Here is a 20,926-nt window from a genome sequence, read left to right on the forward strand (position 1 = left end):
TGTCTCACAATTCTCTCTCATCTCTCATCTCTCATCTCATATATATATATATATATATATATATATATATAATATAATTAAAAAAACAAATATTTTAATGATATTGGAAATGATTAAGGGAAGCTATTGGAGTGTATTTTGACATAGGAAAGCAAAAAGTAGTTTTCATCCTTAAATGTAAGGAAAATAACGAGGAAGCTGCTGGGAATGTTCGTAAGGGATCTAAAACAAAACCTTAATGAAAGGCCAAACTAATTTTAATAAGGGCTAAGCATCATTTTCAGGCTTATATATATGTGCCCCCATTAACAGTTAATAAGTGTCACATGGTGTGTAATTGGTCTTAAAACCTAGATTTAACCATATTTTTACGAATTAAAATGAGCTTATTTAGCCATAAAATTAAGATATGAGCCTGAAAAGACACAATTTTCATTGCTTATTCCGTTGCAATCTATATTACTGCTTGCCTAGCTAGTCTTATCGCCACCATCAACTACCTCAATCATTCACAAACCTCATATCTTATGCATTGAGTTGTTCTGCTATCTTGCACAAACCCTATTCCAAGTTCTAGAACTAAGCTTTGTGATCATCATCACGCACATCATCTCGCGCAGTCCTTATTGCATATTGCATCACCATGATCTGACCATCAACATGCCCATATCACCATTTTATTTTTTTTTAGAAATGTTAGGAGTTAATATTTTTTTTAGGGGTGAAAAGGCGGTTATAATAACCGCTAACTGTAACTGCCTAGGCGATTACTAAATTTTACTAACCGCATCCGCTAGGTAGTTAGCGGATAGCAATTAGCCGACGGTTAGCGGTTAGTAAACATATAACCGCCTACTATAACCGTTTTTTTCAAAGTTGGGCCTAGAAGCCCATATTGAAAAATCTAAAATATTTGGCTCCAAATTTACATTAATTTACATCTACTCGTACTTTAAAAAAAAAAAAAAAAAAAATTCCTTAAGTGTAAATCATAACTTGTTAAGAATACAAGTTATACTAATAGAAAAAAAAAGAAAAGATATTATTATTATAATAATAATAATACATTAATACTTCAATTGTGGTTATATGTATAATTATAGTTTATAACATATATGGACTTATAAGTTTATAACATACATTGGAACTAAGTCTCTAGGTGCTTAATTATTGTATTAGTATGAATTTGTATGCTTATGACTTATGTCATATTATATATGTATAATTTGTTATTATATAATCATATGATTTAATCATCAATTGATCATGTGATATAATCATATAAATTATAATGATAATACATTAATATTTCATTGTAGTTATAAGTAACACATTGTTTAATCAAATGTCAATTACCTAATTTGATATTATACGTATATGAATAATATGGTTAACTTAATTAAGTATTTGAATTGTCATTGAATTATATGATTAAATATTGATCTTATACATTTATATTATTCAATATGCATATATGTATGATTATAATTTATAACATATATGGACTTATCTTCTAAAAAAAAAAAAAAAGCATTTATGGACTTATAAGTTTATAAAATACATTTGAACTAAGTTTTTAGGTACTTAATTATTGTATTAGTATGAAAATGTATACTTTTGACTTATGTCATATTATATATGTATAATATGACCATATGATTTAATGATCAATTGATCATGTGATATAATCATATAAATTATAGTGATAATATATTAATACGACTTAATTGTGATTTAATTCTCTAAAAAAACTTTGTGATTTAATGGTCAATTGATCATGTTATTATTATTATTATTATTAGTATTATATATTATAATAAAAGCAGTTAGCGGTTGTTATTAACCTCCCGCATTTTCACCCATAATTTTTTTCATATTTAGCTAATCTCATCTTACAAATCAACCATGTGAACTTATATGAACCCTACATAAGTTAATAGTGGACCTCACAAATCTAATGGTTGATCTATTGAATTTATAAGAAAATATGATAAACTTATTGAACCCTAACATTTCTCTATTTTTTTTTTTTTTCTTTTTTGCATTGCTTTTGATAACCCTCAATCCTACAAGCACTTTCCAAGGAACAATGTCGGCAAATTCCTTGAGTTCTTAAAATACCAGATTTTGCGCGGCTGGACAGGTCAATAGATTCTCTGCAAATTTTTTTTTTAAAAAAAACTACCAAAATGGCGCTGACTTGGGGCCAACGGGGGAGCCTTCAACGGTCAAATAAGTAATTTTGTATAAGAGAGAGAATAATAGTGTGGAGAGAATTCATTTTTTTGAGAGATGTCTTGCACCATAGCTTGGAGAGCTTTTATTTGAGGCTTTCTAGTCTTCTTTTTTTTTTAGATTTTATTGGGGTTTTAGGAGAATGAACATTTACTTTTAATTCATCCATAGGCTGGCTTTGGACCCTGTCCTATTTTTTATCCACATTAGTAGCCCCCATTCCATTGGTTGACAAGCCCAACTAGTCCGGCGTAAGGAATCTTGTCTTTATTCGTAACTGGGTTATCTACACAACTAATAATGCCACAGGTGGTGACCACCATCCATGGATGGTTGTACGGGTCACAGTAATCTTTGGATCTAAGGTAGATAATATTAAAAATTAATGAGGTCATATGGTCAATTTTTATAGTCTAGTATGCACATGTCACATATTTCTTTCACAATAAGTTCCACGTCATTAAACAAAAGTGGCCGTGTCACATGAACACATTATCATTTCATTTCCATGCATGAAAAATGGTATTGAGAATCACACAATTTTTCATTTTGAAAATTCATTAGCTTTAATTAGAAACTAATGGTTTATAACATTGAATTACCAAATTGGTTATAATATCATTTATAACGATAAAGAAAAAACACTAACTACAACTGTCTTATTACCTCAAAAAGATGGACACAAATTTCTTTCAAATCAGTTTGGAGAAAAATTTCTTCAACTTACTTGAAAAGGTGACAAGTGTTATCTCTCACATTTTTTTTAATAGTTTAAGAGTTATTTATTGCTATCTTACTAACCTAGGAACCTAAACATTAATTTTTGAGAAACTCAAATATGTTGAATGACACTTATCACTTATTCAAATAGATTGGAGAAATTTTTTTACCAATTGGTTTGGAGGAAATTTGTATCAAAAAAATGATTAGGCAAATTAAAGTTTCATTACAATCACTTATAAAATATAATTTAACCAATTTAACCCAAGAAATAAGTAGTATGTCACTTAAGGTTTATGAATGTTTTTATAAATGACCAACTTTGTATTGATTATTGGTTGTGTTTGGCAATGAAATGAAAAAAGGGAGTGGAATGGTACTATAACAAATTTAATTGATACGAGAGAAAAAATAAGAATGTTATGAATAAAAAAGTAAAAAAATTTGTTTTGTAGTGATTTTTTATTTGAATAAAAAAAAAAATGATTGATGTGATGTAAAAAGTAAGAATATTAGAGTTGATTTTGAGAAATTTTTTTTTGATTTTTGGGTATGATGGATCGGGCCTTTTGCCAAACACAGCCATTAATCTTTCCAACGTAAGACCCAATGTTAGATGATGTCTTCATTTTAAGCTCCCATAATTAGCAATGTTTTTTCTTCTAAAATTAACAAATTATTCCTTATAGAACACGTGACTAAATAGCAAAGGTCCCCCTCTCCCTACAAAGGCGAAGAGTAGGTGAACTTGAATATAGGCCACCTCATAATAGCATTCCCGCTTTAAAAAGCGTGAAAATACCTGTAATTATTAATTAACAATAGCCGCTCTTTGAAAAGCCCGCAAATCCAAAAATGCATCCAAATCCCGGCTTATTTATTGCCCCTATATAACTCATTTCGCTTATCGATCTGTATAACCATATGTACTTATCATTTTATTATTAAGTTCAGTGAGCTGTTGCAGCTCTTATCATTCTGATCCATCTCATCTCGTTCGCCCACTCACGGTATTTAAATCTGTCGCATCCCTTTTGTTTCTTGGCTTCACACCTCTCTCTCTCTCTATCTTTTTCTCTCTCTCATTTCCAAATCCCTAGCCCTTTTTCTGTGTATAAATACTTACCAGAATAGCTCCACAACGAAGAAAAGCTAGAGAGAGAGAGAGCCAAAGCCAAAGCCAGAGCTACAGGGCGAGGAAAACCACCAGAAACGCTCAAAGGCCTTCCGATCTGCGCGACCAATCTCTGTCAGGTACGTACCCCCTTCTTCCTCCTCTTTTCATTTTTTTTTCTCTGTATTTTTCTGTGGTTTTTGTGGTTTAATTTTTAGACTAAGGCTCGTCTTTTCTGGTTCGTGGATGTGTCTGGTTCGTAATTTAGGGTTTTGATGCGGAACTGTTATCGATCTGCGAAGCTCTAGATCTTTCTTGTACTTTTATTCAAGCTTTTGAGAGACACAGCCATGTCCTCGCTTAGCAGAGAACTTGTATTTCTCATACTTCAGTTTCTCGACGAAGAGAAATTCAAAGAAACTGTGCACAAGTACGCTAAAATTTCCCTATTTTTTCCTCCTTTGTTGTTGTTGTTGTTCATGTAAATTGGTGAGGTTTTGTTATTTAATTTGGTGATTGGGGGCGTGAAGGTTGGAACAAGAGTCCGGTTTTTTCTTCAACATGAGGTATTTTGAGGATATGGTGACAAATGGGGAGTGGGAGGAGGTGGAGAAGTACCTCTCTGGCTTCACGAAGGTTGACGATAATAGGTACTCGATGAAGATCTTCTTCGAGATTCGCAAGCAGAAGTACCTCGAAGCTTTAGACAAGTAGGTGTTAACAGTTTACTGAATTGGGTTTAAGTAACTATGGCTTTTTTAGCTTGTCATTTTGTTTGTGCCACCTGGTAGTTTGTTTGGTTCCGAAAGATTGAGAAATGAAATTAATAATAATTGTAGGAGGGATCGTGCTAAAGCTGTGGATATTTTAGTTAAGGACTTGAAAGTGTTCGCGGCATTTAATGAAGAACTCTTCAAGGAAATTACGCAACTATTGACTTTGGACAACTTTCGGTATGAAGAACATATTTGAGATTAATTTGTTTCTGTATATTCCTAGTTCTTGAATTTCATACTGACTATTGATCATGCTTTTTTTATTTAATTATTTATTTTTATGTTAAGTTAAATCATTTCATTGGTTTCTCTGGGTTTGTATTAATTTGCAGAGATAACGAGCAGCTATCTAAATATGGAGATACTAAGTCTGCGAGGGGTATAATGCTTGCTGAACTGAAAAAGTTGATAGAGGCTAACCCTCTGTTTCGTGATAAGCTTCAATTTCCTACATTAAAGAACTCGAGACTGCGAACACTAATTAATCAGAGGTCCCTAAGAAATTCTCGCCTCTCTTTCGTATCTAAAATCAATAGTAGAGCAACCTTTTCAGTGATTGATATATTTTCTATTTCCTCACATCTTTGCGTTGAATTGCAGTTTAAATTGGCAGCATCAACTTTGTAAGAATCCAAGGCCTAACCCTGACATTAAGACATTATTTGTAGACCACAGTTGTGGAACACCGAATGGTGCAAGGGCCCCTTCCCCTGTCACTAACCCCTTAATGGGTGCTGTCCCTAAGGCGGGGGGTTTCCCGCCACTGAGTGCTCATGGTGTAAGTGAATAGTAGATAAAAATATTCTGCCATGTTGGCAATTAACCTATTTTGAAGTTTGAATATCTGAATTTGACTCTGGTCTATAATTTTATAGCCATTTCAGCCCACACCAGCTGCTCTTCCGACATCACTTGCTGGATGGATGGCTAATCCATCTCCTGTCCCTCACCCTTCAGCATCTGCAGGACCCATAGGTTTGGCTGCACCTAACAATGCAGGTAGTTGTAACATACAAAGCCTTAATGACCTGCTGCATTTGGAACTGTTTTGCTAACTTTAAATGATCTTGCGCTTTCCTATCTCTAGACTGGCTCACACTTTTAAATGCATTTCTATTTATTATGGTTGGGTATAAATTAGAATGCACAGTATGCATGATGAAGCGAATGACATTGGTATTGGCTTTTTGCATGAATAGTTTCACATTAGGATACTTTTGCATGCTGCTTTTCAATGTAACTTCTTTGTTTCCATCTAAACTGATGTATTTCTACCTTTTTGTATCTTTTATCATGGTGGCAGCCATCTTGAAGCGCCCCAGAACTCCTCCAACCAATAACCCAGCCATGGACTATCAAACCGCTGATTCTGAACATGTGTTGAAGAGATCAAGACCTTTCGGAATATCAGATGAGGTACCATGTGTCTGCATTAACTTAAATTTGCCAAGGAAATATTTGAGTCCTGCTACTAAAATTTAAAGCTTTTGCCTATCTGATTCTGGATATATCTTTTAACTTGTCTTGAGAATTGTGTTGCTATCTCTTTTGATGCTTGAGGATATTGATTTATGTGGTTGGAGATGTTAGGGTTCTCTTTTTACACAATTGGGAGTTAAGTCTTGTTTTTTTCTCAATCACAGTTGTGCCGCAGTTGCAGTGTAATTCTTTTCCTTGGCACATTGCGAGGTTCACTTAATGCACAATTCGGAGTTTAATATATATATTTTTTTGTTTCTTTCATTCCATCAGTCTTCTTGGTGTTGCGGTATCTATTCTTTTCCTTGGCATGTTGTGATTAGAAGATAGATACCATGGTACATCTGTGCTAGTTGTCTTACAATGTGGGGATTTTTTTGTTGGTGAGAGGGTTGATTTAGTTTGTTGAAAATGTCTAAGTGGGCCTGTTTTAATTGAAGTGGAACGAAATATTTTTGCTTCAGTTTTAGCATTAATAAATATGATTCACTTCCTAATTGAATATCAATCAAAGGGAGATGGAAGATTGAGATAGAATTTTTTTTGGATAAGTAAAGCAAGTTCATTAAAAGCCCAAGGGCATGTAAAGTATATCAGAGAAAAACACCCAGTGAGATCAAGAACGAGGAGAGAGAGCTAAAATAGCTACAAAGTTAGAGACATCGAGAAGAAAGTTAACAGAGATCTACTCGAAGAGGGATTTAAGAAAACAAAGTGGTAGATCTAAACTCGTCTTCTCACATTCATTGAAACTTCAAGCATTCATTTTTTTTTCCAAATGCACCACATTAAGAAGGAAGGGATTACATTCCATACAATATTAAAATCACTTTGACTAAGCCTTCCTTTCCAACACTCCAGGAGCTCCACCACTTGTTTGGGCATAGCCTGTTCTACTCCAAACATCCCAAAAACCAGATTCTACAAGTCTCACAATATTACAATGAAGGAGGTGATTGGGAGTTTTTCCCACTTTTTTTACACATACAACACCAATCCATCACTATGATGTGACGCCTGTGGAGATTATCCATAATGAGGTTTTTTTCTAAAGATGATGTCCAAGTGAAGAAAACCACCCTCAAAGGAGCTTTAGACCTCAAGGTGCTCTTCCAAGGGAATGAGGAGTCTATTGGGAAGGAGAACTTTGTAAAAGCTTTGACCTTAGAAGATCATCTTTTGGAAGGAATCCAACAATACTTGACCCAACCTAACATACAGAGCATTGAAAAAAGAAGATACAAAATCTGCCTCTTAATTATGCACCAATCTAATAAAATTCATGTAATGCACCTCGTGAGTAAACATATGGTTAGCTACTAGAGTATCCCTCTCTCTAGCGATGCAAAATAAATTTTGAACGGGTTTCTTTAGAGAACAATTCTCGCACCAAACGTCGTGCCAAAACCTGGTCCGAGAGCCATCACCCACCTTGATACCAACAAAACATGTGGGCAATGTCAATAATGTTGATGGTTGGCCGTTATTTTGGGGCTCATGGTTTCTTTTTTGCCTTTGCAGTATCTTGGTCTTCCGTTGGGAGCCTCATTTAAGGCTAAATCTATTTGGGATGGTGTTATTTAGAAGATAAAGCATTGTTTGGCTGGTTCGAAGAAGATGTACTTGTCTAAGTGTGGTAGGATTACCTTGATCAAAAGCACGTTATCCAATTTTTCTATGTATTTTATGTCTCTTTTCCCATTCTTTGTTGGTGCTGCCAATCATATAGAGAAGTTACAAGAAGATTTCTTATGAGGTGGGCTAGGTGAAGAGTTTAAATTTCACCTGGTAAGCTAGTTTAAGGTTTGTTCTCTAATGTTTGAGAGGGTTGGGGGTCTAGGACTTGCTGTTGTTCAATCGTGCTTTTTTGGGGAAGTGACTATGGCACCATATGCATGAGAGGGAGGCTTCTTGGTGAGTCATACTCGTGGGTGGGTGGTGTTTCAATAAGGTTCATGGATCTGTGGGGTCATGGAAAAGTATCAGGTTGGGTTGAAAGGTTTCCAAGTCATATCATACTTGAGGTAGGAGATGACGCAAGATTAGATTTTGGCATGACCTTTAGAGTAGAGATTAGGCCCACAAGGACGCTCTTTTTTTTTTTTTGTTGGTTCCTGGATTAATATCGTATTGCTTGCATTAAGGATGCTTTCATAGCAGATCATTTGAAGCATTTTAGTAGCTCTTGTTAGTGGAACGTAATCTTTGTTAGAGCGGTTCATGATTGGGAGGTGGATGTCTTTCCTTCATTTTTTAATTTATTGTACTCCTTTAGATTGAGATGGAGAGAAGATAAGCCTTTGTAGGCCCCCTCCAAGAGAGGGTTGTTTGGTGTTAGATCGTTCTAGAACGTCCTTGTCCCTCATGATGGCACTCCCTTTGGAAGAGCATTTGGTGGATTAAGGTCTCCTTCAAAGTGGCTTTCTTTGCTTGGTCGGCCACCTTAAGAAAGATCCTCGCCATGAATAATGTAAGGAAGCGGCATGTCATTGTGGACAATTGGTGTTGATTGTGTAAGAGAAGTGCGGAGCCTATGTATCATCTTCTTTCTTTATGGTTGAGGTTGCTAGTGCCTTATGGAATATTATTTTCGGTCGTGTTGGGGTGACTTGGGTTATGCCTAGACAAGTGGTAGATCCATTTACTTGTTGGAGAGGGTTACATGCCAGTCCTCAAAGTGTACCAGTGTGGAATATGGTTCCGTCATGCCTTTTGTAGTGTCTTTGGTGGGAAAGAAATGATAGAAGTTTTGAAGACCGCGAGAGGACGGTGGTGGAACTAAAGTCTTTCTTCTTCAATACTTTTACTGTTGGACAATTGCGTTAGACTATCCTTGTTTCCTTGGTTTTCATGATTTTCTTAATATTTTTTTTTTCTCTTTTTTGTGTACTTGAGTTGCGCTTTTTGCGCCTTTTAATGATATTTCAGTATTTATAAAAACAAATATGTTTCCACACACCCCATAAGATATAGAGCACCAATCGCCCAACAAACTACCATATTTTTTATACATAACCTGCTGCCGAAAAGCCTCTCTCTCTGCAACATACCTTCATAACACTTTCCAAAAGAGGCCAATTGATAGTGAGCAAACTCCTAATCCCCAAACCTCCAAAATTAAGGAGAGTACAAACGTTCTTCCAATTAACAAGATGGAACTTAGACTCGTTATCCAAACCACCCCACAAGAAATCACTCTGCAATTTTTCTATTCGATTAGCAACATCTACAGGGATTGGCAAGATAGAAAGGAAATATGTAGGCAGGTTTGAAAGCGTGCTCTTTATCAATGTTAAACAACCACCCCTTGGATAAAGAAAGCCTTTTCTGGCCCGCTAATCTTCTTTCCATTTTCTCAATAATTGTATTTGATGCAGGATAACCAACAAAAAATTAGAATAGATGAGAAAGTAGAAGGAAGAGAGAAGATGAGGAAAACAAGAAGAAGAAAAAAAGAAAGAAGCAAAAGAAGCGAGAGAAGGAAGAAAATTCAGGAGGAAGAAGACGACAAAACAGTTGATCGAAATATTATTCTTCAAAAGCTAATTACCACAATACAAAGTTATGCTTAAATAGCCTTGTGATTAAACCCCAATCCGAACCCTACTTGGAGTCTCTGAAGGATGAGAACCAACTATGTAGCTATACTTGGGCTAACGACTGCCCACTAAATAACATAAAGCCCAAAATAAATTAAAAAACATAATCAGTCTGCAAAATAACTAACAAAACAAATAAAATGCGAAATTTTTTTTTTAAAAAAGCGTGCACTCACATATAATAATTCTTGTTCTAACTTTTCTAAATTTGTGGATTTTTGTTCTTCTTTTGGCCTTTAGTGGGGACTATCTTTGGGTACATTCTATGTACTAGGGTTAGCCTCTCTGCGCTTTTCAATGAAATGAAATACTTCTAAAAAAAAGATTATCTCTATGCTCTTAAGGCTGGGTTGTCCTTGGATATTAGGGTCCAAACACGTGTAATCAATGGCCACTATTTGGTGTCCCCATCAATATCCCAAATAAATTTAGCCTTGTTTGGAGCACCCAGGGGAAGGCCTAAGTTTCAAGGGCAAAGACGAAACATGCAACCTAGAATGCAAGCCAAAGCATTCACATTCGGCACATCACCAACATGAACCATTTAGATTTGGCCACATTAATATTCAATCCAGAAACCACTTTAAAACAAAGGGGAGTGAATCTCCGGTACTGAAAATTATCTAGTGCAACCCTACGAAAAATAAGGGTATCATTCGCAAAAAGGACATGAGAGACAAATATAGAATCATCATTCCTATCCCCCACTGAAAAACCAGAAATCAAACCCCCAGTCATCACGGCTGACATCATTTGTCTTAGTTCTTCCATAATAATCACAAAAAGGAGGGGAGACATAGGGTTACCTTGTCACCTTGATGTAAATAGTTTCTAAGAGAATGTTTTCAATCGGAAATATTTTCGGGGGAAAATCTCTAATTTTCCATTGTTTGGTTAAGACCTTGAATATAATATCGAATATATTTTGCATTGTTTATTTGGTGTGCAAAATACTCACCGGAAAACATGCAATGTCAAATGTTGTCACCAAAAATTTAAAAAAGAAGAATGAGAAAAAACACCCAATGAAAACCCTCAGCAGATGGGAAGAGCAGATGAAAGGGGAGATAATTTTTCTTTTTCTTTTTTTTTTGGGAGGTTGCAACACAGGGATGGGGGCAATTGTTGGGTGGAGGGTGAGAGATTATGATGGGGGCAATGAGGATGGTGAGCGACGAATGGGGGAATTTGGTGTGGCAGAGGGGTGGCTGGGTTCTTCTATGGGGGTGGGGATTACCATACCATAAGGAGGGATGGTCGAGTGAGAGACGGAGGGGATGTCTCTAAGGGTAGGGGTGGCCTCTGGGCTCTTCTGTGGAGTTGGTGAAAGAAGGGGAGACACCTGAAAATAGGTTACGCATCTCAAGAGGTGTATGCCATTTCTCCTTCATAGTGGTAAATTTGCTATTGACCTGGATATTATTTTCTGCTGACCAGAATTTCTCGCCCACACCCGACACTGGATTTTTTTTTTTGTGAAAATTATTCTATACCATAACGAATGCAACCTTAATGTGAAGATGTAGTTACTTATGAGATACTCCGTACTTCTTATTAAGAAACAATAAAATGACTTATCCTTTCAAATGCACTTGTTGTAGTATCTTAGAAATACCTGTTAAAACAAATTATCCTGTAAATGTTATATGACTATCATACAAATTCATTTGAAGCTAATTTAAGACCATATGTATTTGAAGCAAACAAAGGACATGGGTGATTTATATGACTGGGATTTTTTTGGGGTGTTCTGTTTTGTCATTTTATGAATTTTTGATACCAGTCTAATAATTTCTGAACTTGAGGTTCATGTCCTCTGTCTTTAAGTGTATCTTTTAGTATTTGCCTTTGCTTGAAAATCAATTCGATGTGTAGGTGTTGCCTTTAAAAGAACAATAACAAAGAGTAAGTTTATGCAATTGGTGACGCTTACATGATTTTTCAACAGGTCAACAATCTACCAGTAAATATTCTGCCTGTTGCATATACCAGCCAAAGCCATGGTCAAAATTCCTACACTGCTGATGACTTGCCCAAGACTGTTGTTATGACTCTAAATCAGGGATCATCTGTCAAGAGTATGGATTTCCATCCAGCACAACAAATTCTACTTCTTGGTGAGCGTGCCCCCCCGGAATGCAACTTCTGTTTCTATTGCTGTGGTGGAGTTTGTTGTTGTTGTTTTTTTTTTTTTTTCTTAAATTATTTGTGCCTCTATAATTTCAGTTGGCACAAACATGGGCGACGTCATGGTATGGGATGTAGGAGGCCGTGAAAGGATTGCACTTAAAAATTTTAAAGTCTGGGATCTTGGATCATGTTCAATGCCTCTGCAGGTTTGGCTTTTGATACTGGACATTTTTTTTTGGCACATAGCATGCCTATTTGGTGCTTCTTAAGATACGCTAAAGTGAAGTTCAGCTTATCTTATTCTCTTTTAGGCATCTCTGTCCAATGACTATACAGCATCAGTCAATCGTGTGATTTGGAGCCCTGACGGATCCCTTTTTGGTGTGTTCACATGCTTTTGTTGCTAATTGTATTGTTTACTTGTCTCAACTTTTGGTATTAGAAACCTGAGAATCTGGGCCTTATACTGGAGCAAAGAATGTTATAAGAAATGACAATGGGCTTATTGTGACCGGTGATACTTGTCCCTACTTCAGGTGTTGCATACTCCAAGCACATTGTTCACATATACTCATATCATGGCGGTGATGATCTACAAAACCACCTAGAGGTTTGTGCCATCAACTAATTCCTCTGATATCTGTTTTCTTTTCTAGTCCTTTAATCTTATGTGCCTTCAATGTATTAAAGTGCCTTTTTTCTCCCTTTTTTTTTTGGAGTTTTTTGTTTCCTTAAAAATATTCATGTGGTTCTTTTTTCTAATTAGCTACATTTTTCCATGAATTTGTTCTTGGTTTCTCAGATTGACGCTCATGCTGGCAGTGTTAATGATCTTGCTTTCTCTTATCCAAACAAACAACTCTGTTTTGTCACTTGTGGCGAGGACAGGGTCATAAAGGTTTAGTTTTGTTATGTCTCAAAAAAAAAAACTATTTCTGATGTGATTGTGTTGGCTGGAAATCATAGATAAGACTTCAAGATTATGCAGGTGTGGGATGCAGGCACTGGGGCCAAGCTGTATACTTTTGAGGGTCACGAAGCCCCTGTATATTCTGTATGTCCACATCACAAGGAAAATATTCAGGTGATGTTTGCCAATCTATTTATATTGATTATGAAGCAAGCCAAATGTGGTGTTCTTCTTCTATTATTTTTTTCCCTCCTTTTCCTAGTTAAAGGAAGAAATTAGGTCCTATATTTAGAAAAGGAAAGGGTTGATGTTATATATATTTTAACTCTATCACAAAGGGCATGTGGATGAGTCAGTCTGTATTAATCCAAGAAATCTAAAAAACCAACTTAATCCAATTACTTGAGATTTTAGTCACGCTTAATTTGAAATATTAGTACCCAAGTGTTTTTTTGTTTTTTTTTTTTGGCCTTGCTACTTAAAAAGTCTAGCCATCTACTGATAAGACATGGGTAATTATAATCTCTTACAGATTTGTCAGTGTCCCGTTTCGGGCTTTTGTTGTGACTGGATAGAGCAGTAAAAAGCTTCTTTCATAGTTTTTAGGAGAGACTTATCAAAGGGGGAACACGCAACCACAAATTGAACAGGGTCTTTTTTGTTCAAGTTATTTTATTGCATAATTATATACCTCTTGTTATCAAGAGTTCAATTTTCTTACTTGTTTTTCTCTTCAGTTCATTTTCTCAACTGCAACTGATGGAAAGATAAAGGCTTGGTTGTATGATAACATGGGTTCAAGAGTTGACTATGATGCACCAGGCCACTCATCTACCACAATGGCATACAGTGCCGATGGAACAAGGTACATATATGAAAGTTGTACTTCAGTGTTCTTATTTCCCTTCTTTTAGGTTGATTTCTGCTGCCATATGATGTTGCAACTGAAATGTTTTACTGTGATTTTTGGGAACTCAGATTGTTCTCATGTGGGACAAATAAAGAAGGAGAATCATTCTTAGTGGAATGGAATGAAAGTGAAGGGGCTGTCAAGCGCACGTATCATGGTCTTGGGAAGCGATCTGTGGGGGTTGTGCAATTTGATACAACTAAAAGTCGATTCCTAGCTGCTGGTGATGATTTCTTAGTCAAATTCTGGGACATGGACAATGTTAGCTTGTTGGCAACTATTGACGCCGAGGCTGGTTTACCGGTAATTATTGGTTATGCTTCATTCCATGTTGATTTGTCTTGTGAAAAACTTCTTACCAACCAAGTATCCTTGTCTTAAAAACCTGCAGGCTTCTCCTTGTATTAGATTTAGCAAGGAAGGAATACTGTTAGCTGTCTCAACAAATGATAATGGTGTTAAAATCCTAGCAAATGGGGATGGAATTCGGCTGCTAAGATCAGTGGAGAATCGCACATTTGATGCTTCTAGAGTTGCTTCTGTTAAGGTACTCTTTTTTCCCCAAACTTGGCAGATACGTTCAATTATATTTCCTAATGGCATCATTATATAGGTCCCCACCATAGCCACTTTTGGATCTGCAAATGTAGCTGTTGGAACAAGCATTGGAGATCGAGCTGCTCCAGTAGCAGCCATGGTTGGAATGGTGAGTGTTAATGTCCTTCTGTGGGTAACTAAGATGCTTGATGAGAGTTTTATTAAAAGATTCAATAGTGTTAAATGGGATTTATGCATACCATTTTATTCGATTGTGTATGCTTGTTACTGCATGCATCTGTGGATTAACATTTATATGTCGAGTGATTAAATATTTTCCTTTTTTGAGTTTGTGTAGAGCAGCGACAGTCGAAGTTTAGACATAAAACCCAGAATTGCGGATGAGTCTGTTGATAAATCCAGGTTGTGGAAACCGACAGAGATCAATGAACAATCACAATGTCGCTCCCTAAGGCTCCCTGATAATTTAACAGCTATGAGGGTAGGGGTACACTCTTTGTAATCTTATTGAAAGTTAAGTTAATTTTTGTGGCACATGTTACTTTCAAATGATAAAGGGCTTCTAGTAATACTGCTGACAGATTGTATATGCTTCATTACTTCCTGTCATATCCTTTCACTTTTCCCCCTTTTTTGACCACATGCTGCACCACTAAATTACAGCTTATTGTTCATCCAAGGATATGTGTGCGCGCGCATGCATGTGCGTGCACCAGTAATTGTTGTCACGCATGCTCGTCTGTATGAGTGTATTTGTGTGTTAGAGATCCTATTAACAAAATTCTTATTCTGTTCTCATGTTTGTGTATCATCATGCATGCTATGGCTACCAGCGCGTCCCTTATAGACTATATTTCTTGTTACTAGGAACGTAGTCGATGATAGATAGAGTGCGTACAACATTATTTTCAATAGACTTGTCCTTTGGAGCATCTGATTTTTATTTATAGATTTATTGGTTCTGTGAAACTTTTAAGATGTGTTTATTATAAATTTTCCAAATATTCAGTTTCAATTACTATGGAAGAATATGATGCTTTCTAATAAAGTTTTGCTATTTATTCCAGTAATAATAATAAAAAAAAGTGTACCAATTATGGCACTATTAGAACATTGCTTGGACAGACACTAAGCAATGATAAAATGCAATCAATTTTTTTTTCCCTTTCAAAACTAGTATAAGATGTAAACAAATTACATTGGTTGAGTAGATATGATACTTTACCTTTTGAGTGGCTCAATAGTGGAGAATTGGGGTCAATGATGCTGACCAGACCGGGCATGGCACCAGTTCTTGTGCTTTACAACAAATTATTGCTAATCTAATTGGTTTAAATGTCTTGCATTTGATAAAACACACAACTTGCATAGATTTCTTTGAATTTGAGGTAGAAGTTTGTGAGTTAGTTTTAGTTTTCACTAATGGTTCTGACATATTGACAACTACTTCAGGTTTCTAGATTAATTTATACAAATTCAGGTTTAGCCATACTGGCCTTGGCATCGAATGCTGTACACAAGCTCTGGAAATGGCAGAGAAATGATCGAAATCAAACAGGGAAGGTATTGAAGTCTCTCTTAGAAGGTTGCATTTTCTTTTCTAATTTTAATAGCCATAAGCTTACTATATACGAAGAATTTGTCTCTTGTAGGCCACGGCTAGCGTAGTACCACAATTATGGCAACCTCCAAGTGGAATATTAATGACAAATGATGTAAACGATACGAACCCTGAGGATGCTGTTCCATGCTTTGCGCTTTCAAAGAATGACTCCTATGTCATGTCAGCTTCAGGGGGGAAGATTTCCTTATTCAATATGATGACATTCAAGGTAGATAGGTGGCTTTCTCTGCATGCATTTCCCATATGGGTATATGCATTGCACTTGGTTGATTACTTCAGGAAACTATCAAACAGTTATGAAATATGGAAGCTGTTTCTGAGGATAATCTACCAAGTCACTGCAGAAGAAACTCTTCCTGCTAAAATCCATTCCTGTCATTTTATTTTGGTTTGAAGAATCATTAGAATGAATAGTTTTCTAATGTGGTTTCCAGGTTATGAGCGTAGGAGTTCTTTTTTGAAAGTAATTATGAAGTTGGGAAAAAAATGAGAAACTAGGGGAGAATTACTGATACAGATGTTATATTCGATGGGTTTTTAGTCTTATTTCCTTTACAGTTTCATAAATTTTTGCTCTACATCTGTGGCTATATTTATTGTGATCCTTCCTCAATTGCAGACAATGACAACATTCATGCCTCCACCTCCAGCAGCTACATTTCTTGCATTTCACCCTCAAGACAATAATATCATTGCCATAGGCATGGAAGACTCTTCTATTCAAATCTATAATGTTCGGGTTGATGAGGTCTTACTCTGTCTACCTGAAGCTTGAATGTCTTGAGTTAAATTTGTTAGTGAATAACTGGCATATGGGCTCCTTAACAACCTGCATGCTCTGTTTTCACAGGTTAAGACAAAGCTAAAAGGTCATCAGAAAAGAATTACAGGCCTGGCTTTCTCTCACGCTCAAAATGTGCTTGTATCGTCAGGAGCTGACTCGCAGGTAAAACATATTAAAGTTTTGTGTTACCATAATCAAACAGCTTCTGAAATACTTTCAAGGGCTAAATTCCCTTCATGGTTAGTTGACGCTTGGCTCCTTTTCATCATTGTTTACTATTCACTCTGGGATAATTTAGTTAGGGAGACTGGGGAATAGTACTGTAGGATGAAGTTACTAGAAACATTTCTATTTACTTTTCTTATGTCAGGAATTTGGCAATGCCTTTGCACGAATAATGCTAGAAGTCATTGTGTCTCTTTAGTGTCATTCTAAAAATAAGGTGACTTTTAAAATCACCATTTGATTAAAATTCAATAGTGGTCAGTCATAAGCCTAATGGAAATTTTACAAAAAGGATACAAGAGGGACTTTTAGCATTACTCTCTTTGCATATTTGTTTTTGCCCTGTGGAACGTAATTTCTTCTCACAAAAAAAGGGTTTAATCATTTTGTTTTTCTGTGACTCTTTCATTGGAGAATATATGAATAATTTGACCAAGGGGTATGTATTTGGATTACATCAACTCAAAAATCCAGAACCCTTCCGCTTCTCTCTCTTTCAACCTCTTATTTTCAAGTTATTGATTTGACTTTTCTTGACAGTTGTGTGTTTGGAGCACAGATGCATGGGAGAAGCAGACTAGTAAATTCTTGCAGATTCCAAGTGGGCGAGCTGCAGCTCCTCTTGCAGAGACTCGTGTTCAATTTCACCTAGATCAGATGCATTTGCTGGTTGTTCATGAAACACAGATCGCTATATACGATGCACCAAAATTAGACTGCCTTAAGCAGGTGTGCCAGTTATATAAATACATGCATTCAGATGTAAAACATAGATCCATACATGCATGAAACAGAATAGGAATGCTATATTGATTGATGGATTGGTCTTGTATGTGTAAGAGGGGTGTATAGTTTATAGATTATCTTCTTCTTCGATCTGAAGTTGCTAGAGAATTATGGGTTTCGATTTTCCATCTTTTTAGTATAGAATGGGTCATGCCTGGAAAGGTATAAATAGAGTTGTTGGCGAGCTGGAGCGATTAGTTGTGTAGACGTCTTATTTTAGTAGTTTGGAGGGAGAGGAACGCAAGGAGCTTTAAAGATTGCTAGATTTTGCTGGAAGAGCTAAACAATGTTATAGTCAAATTACTTTATGCATGGATAGTGGTGTACAATAGTTTGCATTTTTTTGGATTTTTGTTCTTTTTCGCCAAACTAGGGTTGTGCCGCTATACAATTTCTAATAAGATTGAATTACTTTTATATATATATATATATATAAAAGATTATCATTTTCACATATGATAATTAATACGAGGCCAGTGTGGCCTGCATACATAGATACTAAATGCATGACACATGCATAGCAAACTAGACAAGCACATTGTATTTTAGAAATTATTATTTTGTTTTAATTTATTCTGTGACATTTGATAATATGAGGACATTGGGTATTTATGAAGCTTTGCTGTTTGTTCTACATCAACAATGTGATTATGGATTTAGTTGTACTTATTCAAGGTCACTGACATTTTCATTATGGATCGTGTTTTCTCAATAGTGGGTCCCCCTTTCAACTAGTGGTCCAATCACACATGCTACATATTCCTGTGATAGCCAGTTGATATACGTGAGCTTTGAAGATGGAAGCGTGGGTGTTCTTACTGCTTCAGCACTGAGACTGAGATGCCGAATTTTTGCGACTGCTTATCTACCTTCCAATCCAAGGTTTAAACTCTATATCCATTAGATTTTAGCGAATTGATCTGTATTTTTTCTATTCTTTATCTAAGCCCAACTCTTAACAGCATAAGAGTACACCCTCTTGTCATTGCGGCACATCCATCCGAACCCAATCAGTTTGCACTAGGCCTTACAGATGGTGGAGTCCACATACTCGAGCCATTAGAGTCGGAAGGAAAATGGGGCACCTCCCCTCCAACTGAAAATGGTGCTGGACCTAGCACCACTTCTGGCGTTGCCGGTTCGGATCAACCCCAGCGGTGACAGACAGTTCCATGCCTTTGCATTTCAGCAACGAACCTCAGTGTATGTATTTCTTCCATGTGATTCCTTACCTGGTCCCAGTATATTAGATTTCTAGGGAAGCTGCGGAATTTAGGTAATTATAGTTTTAGGATACTTCTTCTACTCAACCTAGTAAGAGTTTGCTAGTGACATCTTATACCGATTTGTGGTTGAGGAATTATGGCAAGCAATTGATTCCCTTCATTTAGCATTATTTGAGAAGTACGAGTTTATGATGTAAATTTAGAGTAAGGTTCAGGTCTGACTATAGAGGACTCAAGGTCACTGGCCCTGGCTGTTTTATTCATTTTCCTTTCCACCAAATTACTAAGAATTTTTGTCATTCCCCCTCCCCCCATCTTATTCGAGTTGCGAAGACAGACATTGTTAGGTCTTTCTAATGACGAAATATAATTTTGGTTACTCTGTTGATTTGTTAATCTTCTGTGAACATTGATTTTCTAGTACGGTTGATAGCAATAAGAAAATTGGATACGACTCAACAAAAAAGAAAAGAACAGAAAAATCAATGATTGGCTAGCAATGGTGCAGCTAGTTCTATCGGTTTGAGTGGCATCTCGTTTGAATATTGGCTTTTTGGCCTCGAGTTTTTACTGTGGAAATTAAAGTTATTACACTTCTTTTTTCATATCCCACTTTTATTTTGTAGGTAAGATGAGAGTGACGTTAAGTAGAACGAAGAAACAAGAAAGACGAGAGACCACGAAATACAACAGTGGTAGGGATTCCGACACACATATAAGACTGGTCAAAATGGTGCAAATGAAAGTTAGAAATAACTGGAAATGGTTCAGATGCTAGTTCAATAAATTCTTGACTTGTAGGTCAAGAAATAGGTTTAAAGTGAAAGCTGGATGGACAGAGTCCTTACCATCTGGACAAGGTAAAGGTAAATGGAAAGGAAGTTTACGTTGGTGTCCTGTAAGAAAGGTGTCCAACCATTGGTGTGCGACGAACATCTATTCTCTATTAAGCAAAAATGAAAATAAAAAGAAAAAGAAAAGAGAAAATATGTTCTTGTAGTTTTGAATCTGTTCGGGTTAGAATTAATTTACCTAAACTTTATTTTTTTAAAAAGACAGATGCTTCAAATGACTATTGGGGATGTGTAGAAAGCAATATCAGAAAAAAATTTGGTTAGATTACAAGCATCCAACTCAACAAAATTATTTAGAAATAAGGGCTAAAAAGATCCTATTCCTAAAAAGATTCAAAACGAAGAATTAAACCATAAACCATATGAAGAGAATTACGTCATATTTGAAAAAGAAATTTTAAGTATTAAATTAGCAATAAAGAGTTTTAATGGTTATCTAGCACTTGAGAATTTATTATCGGAACATAAATAAAATTGTCAAAGATTTGTTCACCAAGGAATAGGAAGAAGATTAAAATTGTATAATACTATTGCAAATTATTCCTAACAGGCGTCTTATATATATATATATATATATAAAAGTGGAATCACTTTCAGTGCCTTAATATTGCGACATGTGGCGTGAACCTTTTTTTCAAAAGGAAAACTTCATTAAGGACCTCCAAACTTTCACCCGTTTTGAAATACTCTCATGAACTTCAAAATCTCTCAATTTAATCCCTTGAACTTTCAATTGCTTTCAATTTGGACCCCTCCGTCAGATTTTAAACGTCACATGACGTTTATACTCCTGATTTTTGTCTAAAATTTCAACTTCTAAAATCAAGGATATTTTGGTCTTTTTTTGAATTTTTAATGACTAAAATTAGGGCTAGCAATTTGGACACGATCTGACAACCCGACACGAACACGACATGAAATTAGCAGGTTTGGGTTTACATTAAACGGGTTTGGGTCATAAACGGGTCGACCCGTTTATGAGTGTCTGGCGGGTCG

The 20,926-nt window shown here is 35.9% G+C and overlaps 1 protein-coding gene across 1 annotated transcript; it reads left to right on the forward strand.

Moving 5' to 3' along the window:
• Positions 1 to 4,020: 4,020 nt before the first annotated feature.
• Positions 4,021 to 20,075, forward strand: LOC132166786 (topless-related protein 4-like). The gene is made up of 27 exons (XM_059577672.1): positions 4,021 to 4,209; positions 4,338 to 4,499; positions 4,600 to 4,779; positions 4,909 to 5,022; positions 5,178 to 5,336; positions 5,446 to 5,623; positions 5,721 to 5,844; positions 6,149 to 6,261; positions 11,872 to 12,040; positions 12,150 to 12,259; positions 12,365 to 12,434; positions 12,590 to 12,663; positions 12,856 to 12,951; positions 13,042 to 13,137; positions 13,701 to 13,828; positions 13,942 to 14,176; positions 14,265 to 14,420; positions 14,487 to 14,579; positions 14,769 to 14,912; positions 15,884 to 15,994; positions 16,084 to 16,263; positions 16,675 to 16,803; positions 16,906 to 17,001; positions 17,605 to 17,793; positions 18,566 to 18,732; positions 18,813 to 19,053; positions 19,703 to 20,075. The coding sequence occupies exons 2-26, from the start codon at positions 4,420 to 4,422 to the stop codon at positions 19,009 to 19,011; spliced, it is 3,390 nt and encodes a 1,129-aa protein (XP_059433655.1). The 5' UTR covers positions 4,021 to 4,209; positions 4,338 to 4,419; the 3' UTR covers positions 19,012 to 19,053; positions 19,703 to 20,075.
• The last annotated feature ends 851 nt before the right edge of the window (positions 20,076 to 20,926 follow it).

This window comes from Corylus avellana, chromosome ca11 (genome assembly GCF_901000735.1).
Source record: "Corylus avellana chromosome ca11, CavTom2PMs-1.0".
Taxonomy (NCBI): Eukaryota; Viridiplantae; Streptophyta; class Magnoliopsida; order Fagales; family Betulaceae; genus Corylus; species Corylus avellana.